This window comes from Eschrichtius robustus, chromosome 5, assembly GCF_028021215.1.
Source record: "Eschrichtius robustus isolate mEscRob2 chromosome 5, mEscRob2.pri, whole genome shotgun sequence".
Taxonomy (NCBI): domain Eukaryota; kingdom Metazoa; phylum Chordata; class Mammalia; order Artiodactyla; family Eschrichtiidae; genus Eschrichtius; species Eschrichtius robustus.
Genome location: NC_090828.1, coordinates 63,655,283 through 63,669,863, shown reverse-complemented (window position 1 = coordinate 63,669,863; position 14,581 = coordinate 63,655,283). Strand labels below are relative to the sequence as shown.

Sequence of the window (14,581 nt, the reverse complement as noted above, 5' to 3'; positions counted from 1 at the left end):
AGAAAGAAAGAAAGAAAGAAAGAAAGAAAGAAGAAAGGAAGGAAGGAAGGAAGAAAGGAAGAAAGAAAGAAAGAAAGAAAGAAAGAAAGAAAGAAAGAAAGAAAGAAAGAAAGAGAAAGAAAGGAAGGAAGGAAGGAAGGTAAGAAGGAAGGAAGGAAGGAAGAAAAGAAAGAAAGAAAGAAAGAAGAAAGAAAGAAAGAAAGAAAGAAAGAAGAAAGAAAGAAAGAAAGAAAGAAGAAAGAAAGAAAGAAAGAAAGAAAGAAAGAAAGAAAGAAAGAAAGAAAAAGAAAGAAAGAAAGAAAAAGAAAAGAAAGAAAGGAAGGAAGGAAGAAAGGAGAGAGGGAGAGAGGGAGGGAGGGAGGGAGGGAGGAGGAAACAGGAAAGAGGGAAAAGGAAGTCTTGGATATGAGACATGACAGTGACTCAAGTAAAATTCATGGGTCATCCTCCAACTGCATCAAGTATTGGTAGTGTCATCCTCCATCCTGTGGCCTACAAAGTGGTGACATTTGGGTGATGTATTTAATGAGCAATTTCCAGTTCTGTGTTTTGCTGTTGTTGTTGTTAAGCTTTAAAAACCCGGTAGGACAGGAAGAACTTCAGGGCAGAGTAATTTATAGAAATACGGGTAAATTTATGTTTCTTTTTGCTCTGTGTTAGACACCACTCCAGCTCAGTCCATAAGATTCTCTTCACACATTTTGAATTACAATCTAAGATACAAGCCAAAAAAGTGAAAAGTAAAAAATAGCAGCCTACCCACAGCGCGTTCCATTTGTCACGTTCTGGTAGAGGGAGCCGTTGGTCCATACTATCGTGTTATTCACACATGCTTTTCCAGGGATCTTGAGTTGTTGTAATTCCATGTCATACTCAATAGAAACATCTGTCATTGTGCCAAAAATCAGTAGTACGCCTGGATAGGCTACTCCATGGAGAAATGCACATAAACTTCCCACAAACATCAGCCAAATGTCAGTCTTTGAAGAAAATCGAAACTTGAAAAACAAAGGATTCAGAGATCATCTATGGGTGAAAAGCAGGAGAGGTAGGAGGACTATTTAATTTTAGTTACTAGATTCTGATAAATAGTATTCAACACCAAGTCTAAGGGAATCATCATAATTGAAAGGCAGAGTTCTCACTAATATTGAAATAAATGGTACATCGATTATCTAAATCATTAGACTCTTACATTGTTAGTTCATGTTATCTCTTTCCTAGTCTCTTAATTCATTCTCTTTATCTCAGGAGGTGACTTTAGTTCTTAGATATTCATTCCCAGCTTAAGGGGGAAACAATCACTGGCACAGATGCTATTGCCATGTAGATATTCTGTGTGGGTTATTCAGCAACTGTATAAATTGGCTCCCAGAACTGATATTGACAATGAAGAGTGCCTATTTGTGCCCAGAAATGCCTCCACTCTGAAAATTTGAGAAAAATACCTACACTATGGAATTTCTAAAGACGTCATAAGAATAAGTATACATGACATGATTACCATGATAATTTTCCTTACTAAAATGATAATTAGGGGTTTAGTGATTATCTTCTAGAACACTTTTATGATCTACCAGATAGAATTTGTGTGTTTAATCAGCAATAAATTTCTAACTGCTATTTAACATGTTATCACGTAGACAGTTTATGACTGAAAAAGTGATCATCGTAGTTAAAAAACTTAACAATGTGACTATAACATTTCCTCCGCCACCTGAACAATTCACAGTGGCAAAACCTGTGCCATAAATCAGCACAGTTTTATTACCAATTGAAAGAAGCCAACTTGACTGCTGCCACCTTTCTTCTTCTTATCTTCTAACCTGAGGAGAAAAACACAGGGGTTTAAAGACCGTCCTTTCCAAAACAATGAGAAATTCTCCCTAGATGGTGATTTTATGAGTCATTCTTTAGTAAGAAAGAAAGCCCTCACTGGCTGCAAAATTCTTTCCAAAACTGGTATCTTAAAAACTAACCAGGGGGCTTCCCTGGTGGCACAGTGGTTAAGAATCCGCCTGCCAATGCAGGAGACACGGGTTCGAGCTCTGGTCCGGGAAGATCCCACATGCCGCGGAGCAACTAAGCCTGTGCGCCACAACTACTGAGCCTGCGCTCTAGAGCCTTTGAGCCACAACTACTGAAGCCCGTGAGCCGAGAGCCCGTGCTCCGCCACAAGAGAAGCCACCGCAATGAGAAGCCTGCACATCACAACGAAGACCCAACGCAGCCAAAAATAAATAAATAAATTTATTTTTTAAAAAACTAAAACAAAAACTAACCAACAAGGACCTACTGTATAGCACAGGGGACTCTGCTCAATATTCTGTAATGGCCTAAATGGGAAAAGAATTTGAAAAGGAATAGATACATGTATATGTATAGCTGAATCACTTTGCTGTGAAACTAGCACAGCATTGTTAATCAATTATACGCCAGTATAAAATAAAAAAATTTTTTAAAACTGGCTATTACTTTCAGATTTACCTCTTCTAGAGATTTCAGTATAGCTGTATCTCTTGTTCAGTAGAGATTCACTGAGGTCTTTCTGAGAGGTGCTGAGAGAAAATAAAAAGTACTCTGTACTCCCAGTTACAGTAGCAAATAACTATTGGACCTCAGCTTTGAACCTTGGCCTCTTTCTACCTACATTTCCTTATAAGTTGAGGTGGTTGGATTATCTGATTTATAGCTTCCTTCTCGCACTTAAAATTTTTACATAGTGTTGATATGATAAAAAATTGTTGATATGATAAAAAATTAGTGTTGATATGATAAAATAGTGTTGATATGATAAAAAATTCAAAAAAACTCCCATACTTCCCATAAAATCATATTTACTTATTATTTCTTTTTTTTTTAATTTATTTTATTTATTTATTTTTGGCTGTATTGGGTCTTTGTTGCGGCGCGCGGGCTTCCTCTAGTTGCATCGAGCGGGGGCTACTCTTCCTTGCAGTGTGCAGGCTTCTCCTTGTGATGGCTTCTCTTGTTGCGGAGCACGGGCTCTAGGCATGCGGGCTCAGTAGTTGTGGCTTGCAGGCTCTGGAGCGCAGGTTCAGTAGTTGTGGTGCACGGGCTTAGTTGCTCCGCGGCATTTGGGATCTTCCCGGACCAGGGTTTGAACCCATGTCCCCTGCATTGGCAGGTGGATTCTTAACCACTGTGCCACCAGGGAAGTCCCGACTTATTATTTCTTATTCATTTTATTGCTCATAAAATTGTACTCAACCCATTCTTTTTTTTTTTTTTTTTAAACATCTTTATTGAAGTATAATTGCCTTACAAGGGTGTGTTAGCTTCTGCTTTATAACAAAGTGAATCAGTTATACATATACAATATGTTCCCATTTCTCTTCCCTCTTGCATCTCCCTCCCTCCCACCCTCCCCATCCCACCCCTCTAGGTGGTCACAAAGCACCGAGCTGATCTCCCTGTGCTATGCGGCTGCTTCCCACTAGTTATCTATTTTACATTTGGTAGTGTATATATGTCCATGACACTCTCTTACCCTGTCACATCTCACCCCACCCCCTCCCCATATCCTCAAGTCCATTCTCTAGTAGGTCTGTGTCTTTATTCCCGTCTTGCCACTAGGTTCTTCATGGCCTTTTTTTTTTTTTTTTTTTTTTCCTTAGATTCCGTATATATGTGTTAGCATACTGTATTTGTTTTTCTCTTTCTGACTTACTTCACTCTGTATGACAGACTCTAACTCCATCCACCTCATTACAAATACCTCCATTTCATTTCTTTTTATGGCTGAGTAATATTCCATTGTATATATGTGCCACATCTTCTTTATCCATTCATCTGTCGATGGACATTTAGGTTGCTTCCATGTCCTGGCTATTGTAAATAGAGCTGCAATGAACATTTTGGTACATGACTCTTTTTGACCTATGGTTTTCTCAGGGTATATGCCCAGTATTGGGATTGCTGGGTCATATGGTAGTTCTATTTGTAGTTTTTTCAGGAACCTCCATACTGTTCTCCATAGTGGCTGTATCAATTTACATTCCCACCAACAGTGCAAGAGTGTTCCCTTTCCTCCACACCCTCTCCAGCATTTATTGTTTCTAGATTTTTTGATGATGGCCATTCTGACCGGTGTGAGATGATATCTCATTGTAGTTTTGATTTGCATTTCTCTAATGATTAATGATGTTGAGCATTCTTTCATGTGTCTGTAGGCCATCTGTATATCTTCTTTGGAGAAATGTCTATTTAGGTCTTCTGCCCATTTTTGGATTGGGTTGTTGGTTTTTTTGTTATTGAGCTGCATGAGCTGCTTGTAAATCTTGGAGATGAATCCTTTGTCAGTTGCTTCATTTGCAAATATTTTCTCCCATTCTGATGGTTGTCTTTTGGTCTTGTTTATGGTTTCCTTTGCTGTGCAAAAGCTTTTAAGTTTCATTAGGTCCCATTTGTTTATTTGTGTTCTTATTTCCATTTCTCTGGGAGCTGGGTCAAAAAGAATCTTGCTGTGATGTATGTCATAGAGTGTTCTGCCTATGTTTTCCTCTAAGAGTTTGATAGTGTCTGCCCTTACACTTAGGTCTTTAATCCATTTTGAGTTTATTTTTGTGCATGGTGTCAGGGAGTGTTCTAATTTCATACTTTTACATGTACCTGTCCAATTTTCCCAGCACCACTTATTGAAGAGGCTGTCTTTTCTCCACTGTATATTCTTGCCTCCTTTATCAAAGATAAGGTGACCATATGTGCGTGGGTTTATCTCTGGGCTTTCTATCCTGTTCCATTGATCTATATTTCTGTTTTTGTGCCAGTACCAAACTTTCTTGATTACTGTAGCTTTGTAATATAGTCTGAAGTCAGGAAGCCTGATTCCCCCAGCTCCATTTTTCGTTCTCAAGATTGCTTTGGCTATTCGGGGTCTTTTGTGTTTCCACACAAATTGTGAAATTTTTTGTTCTACTTCTGTGAAAAATGCCAGTGGTAGTTTGATAGGGATTGCATTGAATCTGTAGATTGCTTTGGGTAGTAGAGTCATTTTCACAATGTTGATTCTTCCAATCCAGGAACATGGTATATCTCTCCATCTATTTGTATCATCTTTAATTTCTTTCATCAGTGTCTTATAATTTTCTGCATACAGGTCTTTTGTCTCCTTAGGTAGGTTTATTCCTAGATATTTTATTCTTTTTGTTGCAATGGTAAACGGGAGTGTTTTCTTAATTTCACTTTCAGATTTTTCGTCATTAGTGTATAGAAATGCAAGAGATTTCTGTGCATTTATTTTGTATCCTGCTACTTTACCAAATTCATTGATTAGCTCTAGGAGTTTTCTGGTAGCATCTTTAGGATTCTCTATGTATAGTATCATGTCATCTGCAAATAGTGACAGCTTTACTTCTTCTTTTCCGATTTGGATTCCTTTTATTTCTTTTTCTTCTCTGATTGCTGTGGCTAACACTTCCAAAACTATGTTGAATAATAGTGGTGAGAGTGGGCAACCTTGTCTTGTTCCTGATCTTAGTGGAAATGGTTTCAGTTTTTCACCATTGAGGACGATGTTGGCTGTGGGTTTGTCATATATGGCCTTTATTATGTTGAGGAAAGTTCCCTCTATGCCTACTTTCTGCAGGGCTTTTATCATAAATGGGTGTTGAATTTTGTCGAAAGCCTTCTCTGCATCTATTGAGATGATCATATGGTTTTTCTCCTTCAATTTGTTAATATGGTGTATCACATTGATTGATTTGCGTATATTGAAGAATCCTTGCATTCCTGGGATAAACCCCACTTGATCATGGTGTATGATCCTTTTAATGTGCTGTTGGATTCTGTTTGCTAGTATTTTGTTGAGGATTTTTGCATCTATGTTCATCAGTGATATTGGCCTGTAGTTTTCTTTCTTTGTGACATCTTTGTCTGGTTTTGGTATCAGGGTGATGGTGGCCTCGTAGAATGAGTTTGGGAGTGTTCCTCCCTCTGCAATATTTTGGAAGAGTTTGAGAAGGATAGGTGTTAGCTCTTCTCTAAATGTTTGATAGAATTCACCTGTGAAGCCATCTGGTCCTGGGCTTTTGTTTGTTGGAAGGTTTTTAATCACAGTTTCAATTTCAGTGCTTGTGATTGGTCTGTTCATATTTTCTATTTCTTCCTGGTTCAGTCTCGGCAGTTTGTGCATTTCTAAGAATCTGTCCATTTCTTCCAGGTTGTCCATTTTATTGGCATAGAGTTGCTTGTAGTAATCTCTCATGATCTTTTGTATTTCTGCAGTGTCAGTGGTTACTTCTCCTTTTTCATTTCTAATTCTATTGATCTGAGTCTTCTCCCTTTTTCTCTTGATGAGTCTGGCTAATGGTTTATCAATTTTGTTTATCTTCTCAAAGAACCAGCTTTTAGTTTCATTGATTTTTGCTATTGTTTCCTTCATTTCTTTTTCATTTATTTCTGACCTGATCTTTATAATTTCTTTCCTTCTGCTGGCTTTGGGGTTTTTTTGTTCTTCTTTCTCTAATTGCTTCAGGTGCAAGGTTAGGTTGTTTATTCGAGATGTTTCCTGTTTCTTGAGGTAGGCTTGTATTGCTATAAACTTCCCTCTTAGCACTGCTTTTGCTGCGTCCCATAGGTTTTGGGTCGTCGTATCTCCATTGTCATTTGTTTCTAGGTATTTTTTGATTTCCCCTTTGATTTCTTCAGTAATCACTTCGTTATTAAGTAGTGTATTGTGTAGCCTCCATGTGTTTGTATTTTTTACAGATCTTTTCCTGTAATTGATATCTAGTCTCATAGCGTTGTGGTCGGAAAAGATACTTGATACGATTTCAATTTTCTTAAATTTACCAAGGCTTGATTTATGACCCAAGATATGATCTATCCTGGAGAATGTTCCATGAGCACTTGAGAAAAATGTGTATTCTGTTGTTTTTGGGTGGAATGTCCTATAAATTTCAATTAAGTCCATCTTGTTTAATGTATCATTTAAAGCTTGTGTTTCCTTATTTATTTTCATTTTGGATGATCTGTCCATTGGTGAAAGTGGGGTGTTAAAGTCCCCTACTATGATTGTGTTGCTGTCGATTTCCCCTTTTATGGCTGTTAGTATTTGCCTTATGTATTGAGGTGCTCCTATGTTGGGTGCATAAATATTTACAATTGTTATAGCTTCCTCTTGGATCGATCCCTTGATCATTATATAGTGTCCTTCTTTGTCTCTTGTAATAGTCTTGATTTTAAAGTCTATTTTGTCTGATATGAGAATTGCTACTCCAGCTTTCTTTTGATTTCCATTTGCATGGAATATCTTTTTCCATCCCCTCACTTTCAGTCTGTATGTGTCTCTAGGTCTGAAGTGGGTCTCTTGTAGACAGCATATATATGGGTCTTGTTTTTGTATCCATTCAGCCAGCCTGTGTCTTTTGGTGGGAGCAGTTAATCCATTTACATTCAAGGTAATTATCGATATGTATGTTCCTATTCCCATTTTCTTAAATGTTTTGGGTTTGTTATTGTAGGTGTTTTCCTTCTCTTGTGTTTCTTGCCTAGAGAAGTTCCTTTAGCATTTGTTGTAAAGCTGGTTTGGTGGTGCTGAACTCTCTCAGCTTTTGCTTGTCTGTAAAGGTTTTAATTTCTCCATCGAATCTGAATGAGATCCTTGCTGGGTAGAGTAATCTTGGTTGTAGGTTTTTCTCCTTCATCACTTTAAGTATATCCTGCCACTCCCTTCTGGCTTGCAGAGTTTCTGCTGAAAGATCAGATGTTAACCTTATGGGGATTCCCTTGTGTGTTATTTGTTGTTTTTCCCTTGCTGCCTTTAATATGTTTTCCTTATATTTAATTTTTGACAGTTTGATTAATATGTGTCTTGGCGTGTTTCTCCTTGGGTTTATCCTGTATGGGACTCTCTGTGCTTCCAGGACTTGATTAACTATTTCCTTTCCCATATTAAGGAAGTTTTCAACTATAATCTCTTCAAATATTTTCTCAGTCCCTTTCTTTTTCTCTTCCTCTCCTGGGACCCCTATAATTCGAATGTTGGTGCGTTTAATGTTGTCCCAGAGGTCTCTGAGACTGTCCTCAGTTCTTTTCATTCTTTTTTCTTTATCCTGCTCTGTAGTAGTTATTTCCACCATTTTATCTTCCAGGTCACTTATCCTTTCTTCTGCCTCAGTTATTCTGCTATTGATCCCATCTAGAGTATTTTTAATTTCATTTATTGTGTTTTTCATCATTGCTTGGTTCCTCTTTAGTTCTTCTACGTCCTTGTTAAAAGTTTCTTGCATTTTGTCTATTCTATTTCCAAGATTTTGGATCATCCTTACTATCATTATTCTGAATTCTTTTTCAGGTAGACTACCTATTTCCTCTTCATTTGTTAAGTCTGGTGTGTTTTGACCCTGCTCCTTCATCTGCTGTGTGTTTTTCTGTCGTCTCATTTTGCTTATCTTACTGTGTTTGGGGTCTCCTTTTCACAGACTGCAGGTTTGTAGTTCCCGTTGTTTTTGGTATCTGTCCCCAGTGGCTAAGGTTGGTTCAGTGGGTTGTGTAGGCTTCCTGGTGTAGGGAACTAGTGCCTGAGCTCTGGTGGATGAGGCTGGATCTTGTCTTCCTGGTGGGCACATCCACGTCTGGTGGTGTATTTTGGGGTGTCTGTGGCCTTATTATGATTTTAGGCAGCCTCTCTGCTAATGGATGGGGCTGTGTTCCTGTCTTGCTAGTTGTTTGGCATAGGGTGTTCAGCACTGTAGCTTGCTGGTCATTGAGTGATGCTGGGTCTTGATGTTGAGATGGAGATCTCTGAGAGATTTTTACCGTTTGGTATTATGTGGAGCTGGGAGGTCTCTTGTGGACCAGTGTCCTGAAGTTGGCTCTCCCACCTCAGAGGCACGGCCCTGATGCCTGGCTGGAGCACCAAGAGCCTTTCGTCCACACGGAAGATCTGGAGAGTGTTGTGGATTGGACCCAGGGCAGGAGACGGTGGGTGAAGGACTGGGACCCAGAGCGGTAGACTCGACTCAACATGCTGCGAGGTGGTCACTGACCAAGGTATCTGAACGCAGCCACCCAGCCCCGGCGCCCGGCCCGTACTACACGCGGGCGGATTCTGGCGCCGGCTTACACTCCCCTTTTCTTCCGTCCACGTCCCGCAAGGATGACGTTACATCAGCCTCAACCCATTCTTGAACTTTTCAACTCCAGGGATCTCCACTTCACCTGAGTCATCCATTCATGAATATACCCCAGGTCTTGTTTTCACCAGGAACTAGTCTACTCTATCGGCTCTTTGGGACTGAGCATGCATCTTGTTTTCTCACTTCCTTCCTCCTTCCATACCTATTTGTCATCTCAGTTGAGACCCGCAGTCCTTTAAACTCTCCATTTACTTACAATCACTAAACCCCATCAAGATGCTGTTTCCTTACTCAGGCATCCTAGGTCCCACTGCTGGCCATTTGGACCACACTTTCACCATCATCCTCACTCCTTTTCCCCAAATCCATCCTTGGAAACCCCATCTCTGCAGTCAGCCAGCTGTTCCTCCTTCTCCTGAAGCCAGGCTGCTGGACCTACTAGAGACAACCTCTCCACCATCTGAAAGGTGCTGCACATGCTGTGCTTAGCACTTGGCTGCCCTAAGCTTCCCCTCCAGCTCAGAGTAGAATCACAGATCCTTGCTGACACATCCACAGCCCTCCGTGGTCTGGCCAGTTAACTCTCTGACCTTGTTTTCTCCTACTTCACTCCAATTTTCACCACCTGAGCCACCTGGCCTCTTTGCTGACTTTTGTCCATGCCAAATTTGTTCCCACCTCTGGGTGTTTGCACTTGCTACTTCCTCTCACCAAAATGCTCTTTCTTCAGATATCTGCATGGCCAACTCCCTCACCTCCTTCATACCTTCTCTCCAAAGTCACCTTCTCAATGGAACCTTCCATGGCCAAAGTCTTTAAAATTTCAACTCTCCCCTACACCATTTCAAATGTCCATTTCCATGTTTACTTGTTTCTTCTTAGAAAGGGAGTGATAAATTATCACTAGCTCCCAGGCTATATATTTTATTTATTTATAGTGTTTATTATGTATCCCTCACTAAGGGAGGGAGCTCTTCAAGGGCATGTGAGTTCCTCAAGGACAGAGATTTTTGCCTACTTTGCTCTTTTCTATATCCTCAGCACCTAAGCCCAGTAGGCCCTCAATTAATATTTGTGGAATGAATGAATGAGTATGGTCTCCAGCCTCAGCTCAACCCACAGCACTGTACTTCATCCCTCTACAGATTGTTCCCATTCCCCTCAGCAGCTTTCTCAAATTTTCACTGTCATCTTCTCATCCTACGTTACCACACTTATCAGGAGAAAGGTTCATATCTTCTAAAAACCAAAGCACTCACTCAGCTTCCCTGCTCACCCTCATTGCAGCTCATTCATCTGCATCCATGCCCTTTTCCATCTCTTTCCCACCCAGTGAGAAAGAACGGTTCTTCTGCGCCCAGCTGACCCTACCATTCCAAGTCCAAAGCTAATGTTACCACACCTACCACCTCCCGCTGCCATGAATTACTTAAAATGTCTTAAATACCTTCAACCTCTCCCTTTCCACCACTTCTATTTCAGAAACTTAGCTGGTACCTTCTTGTTTTCTAAATTAGATTCCTTTAATCCTGCCCTCATGCTGAGTATGATTAAGTGGCATTTGTTTATAAGAGAATTTAAACTCTTAGAGAGAAACATCTAATAATTACATTTTAGGCTTCTACTATTTGCTTTGGGGAAGAACTGGGCTTTCTTCTCTGTACCCATGAAATCATACTTGTCCAATTTTTCCTCTGCTCATTTAGGTCAGAAATTCTGTGGTGTTCCTGGACATACAGGGGAGATTTGGACCTAATCCAGAAGGAATATTCCCAAAGGTTTTTGAAATCAAATTATAGTAATGTTTAAAAGAGAAAAAGAATGGATTATATATACCATTTTGTAGGCAGTGCAATGTGTGTAAAAATATTGTTTCTGCTTTGTGCCTTTTATGGGAATACTAGGAAATTATTTTGAAGATGTGATGCATTGTTGAGTAGTCACTTACTTTGATTTCTTATCATTGTCATCTGTCAGGATAAAAACAATACATAAAGCAGTTAATAATAATGACAAAATGAAACATAGTCATTAACAATTTTACTCTGGAAAAACATTTCTATAATTACTTTTATTCATGGAACAATGCAAAATAATTATTTGCTTTTTCATCTTTCTCTCTCTCTCTCTCTCTCTCTCTCCATATTATAGAAGACATTTTTTCACATTCAGGACTGCTGCCTTGACTACATTTCTTGACTTTTCTCCAGAAAATGAAATCTTTTTACCTTCTGGATGTCAACTAAAGACCAATATTTCTAAATTAGCTAAAGAAAGTCTGATTTTTTGAACTACCAAATAAAATGAATATTTATTTCTTGTTTGGTTCTTCATAAACATCAGAATTTGTCTACTTAAAATGTGGACCACAAATCAACTAAACGATAAGATGTCATTGACACCCCCATGCCAGTAGAAGCCATAGGATTCCAGCAGAGTCTTTGTACTGTTCCTCTCAGGGAGCAGCACTCACTAAACATTTACTACTATAATCAATTATAACAATATACAAATAAAGGTAATAATAATAGCCAATGCTAGAACAACCCTACTCTACCCAGGGAAGAGATATTTATAGGTGAGATGCTTTCACTCACCCAGGATTTGTGCATTCTTACCTAGCACTCTCAGCCATTCCATTAGATGGATTCTAGGGAGAAACACCTAGAGTATGTTAGAAGACCATCCAGTAACAGTTCTACTTATTGCCATTGATTTTTCTCTTCTCCTTAAACCTTCACTAGCTTGTTCCACTTTTGTTCTCACCTCTCTTTGTACAAGAGACAGTAAGAGAAAAAGGCCACTTACATGATCTGTCTGACTCAAAACCATGATTGTCCTCTCCAGATTTCTTCATGCTGAGAAGAATTACCGAGTCAGACATGGTAATTGCAGTCCACAGCCAACAACGCTAGAAAATAAAATAAAAGGATCATTGCGATTATTATTTATTTTCTCTTCCTTTTTTTTTTTTTTTTAATTTTTATTTTATCTTATTTTTATTATTTTTTTAAATTTTTATTTATTTATGGCTGTGTTGGGTCTTTGTTTCTGTGCGAGGGCTTTCTCCAGTTGCGGTGAGTGGGGACCACTCTTCATCGCGGTGCGCGGGCCTCTCACTATCGCGGCTTCTCTTGTTGCAGAGCACAGGCTCCAGACGCACAGGCTCAGTAATTGTGACACACGGGCCTAGTCGCTCCGCGGCATGTGGGATCTTCCCAGGCCAGGGCTCGAACCCGTGTGCCCTGCATTGGCAGGCAGATTCTCAACCACTGCGCCACCAGGGAAGCCCCTATTTTCTCTTCCTTAATCAAAGTAGTCAAGTGAAAGAATAATTTGGTTCAAGAAATTATCTTCATTAACAATCTCAGACAAAAGTAGATTTTTTTAATTGGTTAATAACCCCATGAAAGAGTCTAATTATTAGGAAAGATAAACCCAAACCATTGATTATGGCTTTCTCTGGTTGCTGGATGGATAGTTGTTTTTTATTTATTTGTTCTTTCTGCTTATTTGTGCTTGCTTGTTTGATTGACTGATTTTTTTAAATGAGTAAAAATAAAAATCACTAGAAGGGCACAGCCAACTGGTGACATTCTTGGGTCAGTAGAGCTGACCAACAACACCCAAATACTGGTGGGTAGGTTTCAGTGCTCCTTTGTAAATGCAGCTCCTAGATCCAGAATATGGAAAGTCCAGCATGGACCAGGAGAACTGCTACCTAATTCATTTTATAAAACAAGTATAACCTTGACATCAAAACAAATAAAAACGTTATAAGAAAAAAAATAGAATTATAATTATTTTTGAAAATAGAGTTTAGAATGCTAAATATGTTCAATATAATCTAGCAGTTTATGAAAAAAACATAGTGAGCAATGTTGATCCCAGAAATGCAATGATTGTCTAATGTAAAAAAATTGGATCATCCTGATAGATGCAGAAAAAGTATTCAGTAAAAATTAATATCCATTCCAGATGTTTAAAAGCCCATAAAATTAGAAAAATCAATATGTTGCAACCCAATGAATGAATTTGGGTACTGATCAGTGACAAATACTAAAACCATTCATTGAAATACTGGCAAAGATTAAATATCCAATAGTGCAAAGTGTTGTGAAGATATAAAGACATTACACTAAGTTGTCAAATCTCCTTAAGCTTCTCTTAGCCATGACAATTTCTCATAAGTTTCTTCTTTCTGATGATCTTGACACTTTTGAGAAGTACTGAGCAGTTATTTTATAGAATGTTCCTGAAATTGGGATTTATCTGCTGTTTTTCTCATGATTAGTCAGGAGTTGTGTGTTTTGGGAAGGAAGACCACAGAGATAAAGTACCCTTCTCATTACGTCATATCAAATGTACTATCAAGATGATGGTATCTATCAACATGATTTATACAAAATAAATTTTAAAAAATGAACTCAATATTAAGAAGCAGAGTGAGAGGGACCTCCCTGGTGGTCCAGTGGTTAAGAATCCACCTGCGAACGCAGGGGACACGGGTTCTATCCCTGGTGCGGGAAGATGCCACATGCCGCGGGACACCTAAGCCCGTGTGCCACAATTACTGAGCTCATGCACCGCAACTACTGAAGCCCATCGGCCTAGAGCCCGTGCTCCACAGCAAGAGAAGCCACCACAGTGAGAAGCCTGCACACCACAACAAAGAGTAGCCCCTGCTCGCCGCAACTAGAGAGAGCCCACGCGCAGCAATGAAGACCCAGCACAGCCAAAAAAAAAATGCAGAGTGTGAAACATTAACTATGTAGTTTATGAGGTCAGTTAAAAAAATACTAAAAAACACAAATTCAGAATTCTTTTATCCAACAACAAAATTTCTTTAATATAACAATATTACATTCAGGCTGCAATGTTTGCTGGTTATACCATTTTTGAAATTTTGACCAAAATTTTTTTTTCAAAAAGCAAAGAAAAAAACTCTTTGTTAATGAGAAAATAATAAAACAACTTGAACCATAGTTGTAATATTGCATTTCCTAATTTTAAAATGAGACATTTTTTAAAACTCCTGTCTCCAATTATTTTTTTTCCTGGCTTAGCTCTTCATTTAAAAAGGTTTCTTTTCACTGGTGTGCAAATATTTGGCAGTGTTTAGAGGCCATTGGCATAGTGTCTTGCATGTGACTTTGGAGTTCCACAGATCCCAGTACTGCCTACGGCTTCACTCTATGTGGTTGGATATGTTTTTTAACCTTTCTCCAGGCCCTGATTTCTCCACCTTTTAAGTCAATGGAATACTACTCAGCCATTAGAAAGAAGGAAATCCTGCCGTTTGCAACAACGTGGATGGAACTTGAGGACATTATGCTTAGTGAGATAAGCCAGACAAAGAAAGACAAATATTGTATGATCTCACTTTTATGTGGAATCTAAAAAAGCTGAACTTGTAGAAACAGAGAGTAGGATGGTGGTTACCAGGGCCCGGGGGCTTGGGGGGAGTTGGGGAGATGTTG

General features: G+C 39.0%; 1 protein-coding gene across 2 annotated transcripts in view; it reads right to left on the bottom strand.

Moving 5' to 3' along the window:
• Positions 1-11,985, bottom strand: part of ABCB11 (ATP binding cassette subfamily B member 11) — an 89,328-nt gene extending 77,343 nt beyond the window's left edge. For both annotated transcript variants that reach the window (XM_068543935.1, XM_068543936.1), the window contains exons 1-4: positions 11,910-11,985; positions 11,050-11,071; positions 1,772-1,826; positions 760-998 (exon numbers count right to left, since the gene is read on the bottom strand). In XM_068543935.1, the coding sequence (XP_068400036.1) occupies positions 760-998; positions 1,772-1,826; positions 11,050-11,071; positions 11,910-11,985 (392 nt within the window). The remainder of the gene's footprint in view (positions 1-759; positions 999-1,771; positions 1,827-11,049; positions 11,072-11,909) is intronic.
• Between the last annotated feature and the right edge of the window lie 2,596 nt (positions 11,986-14,581).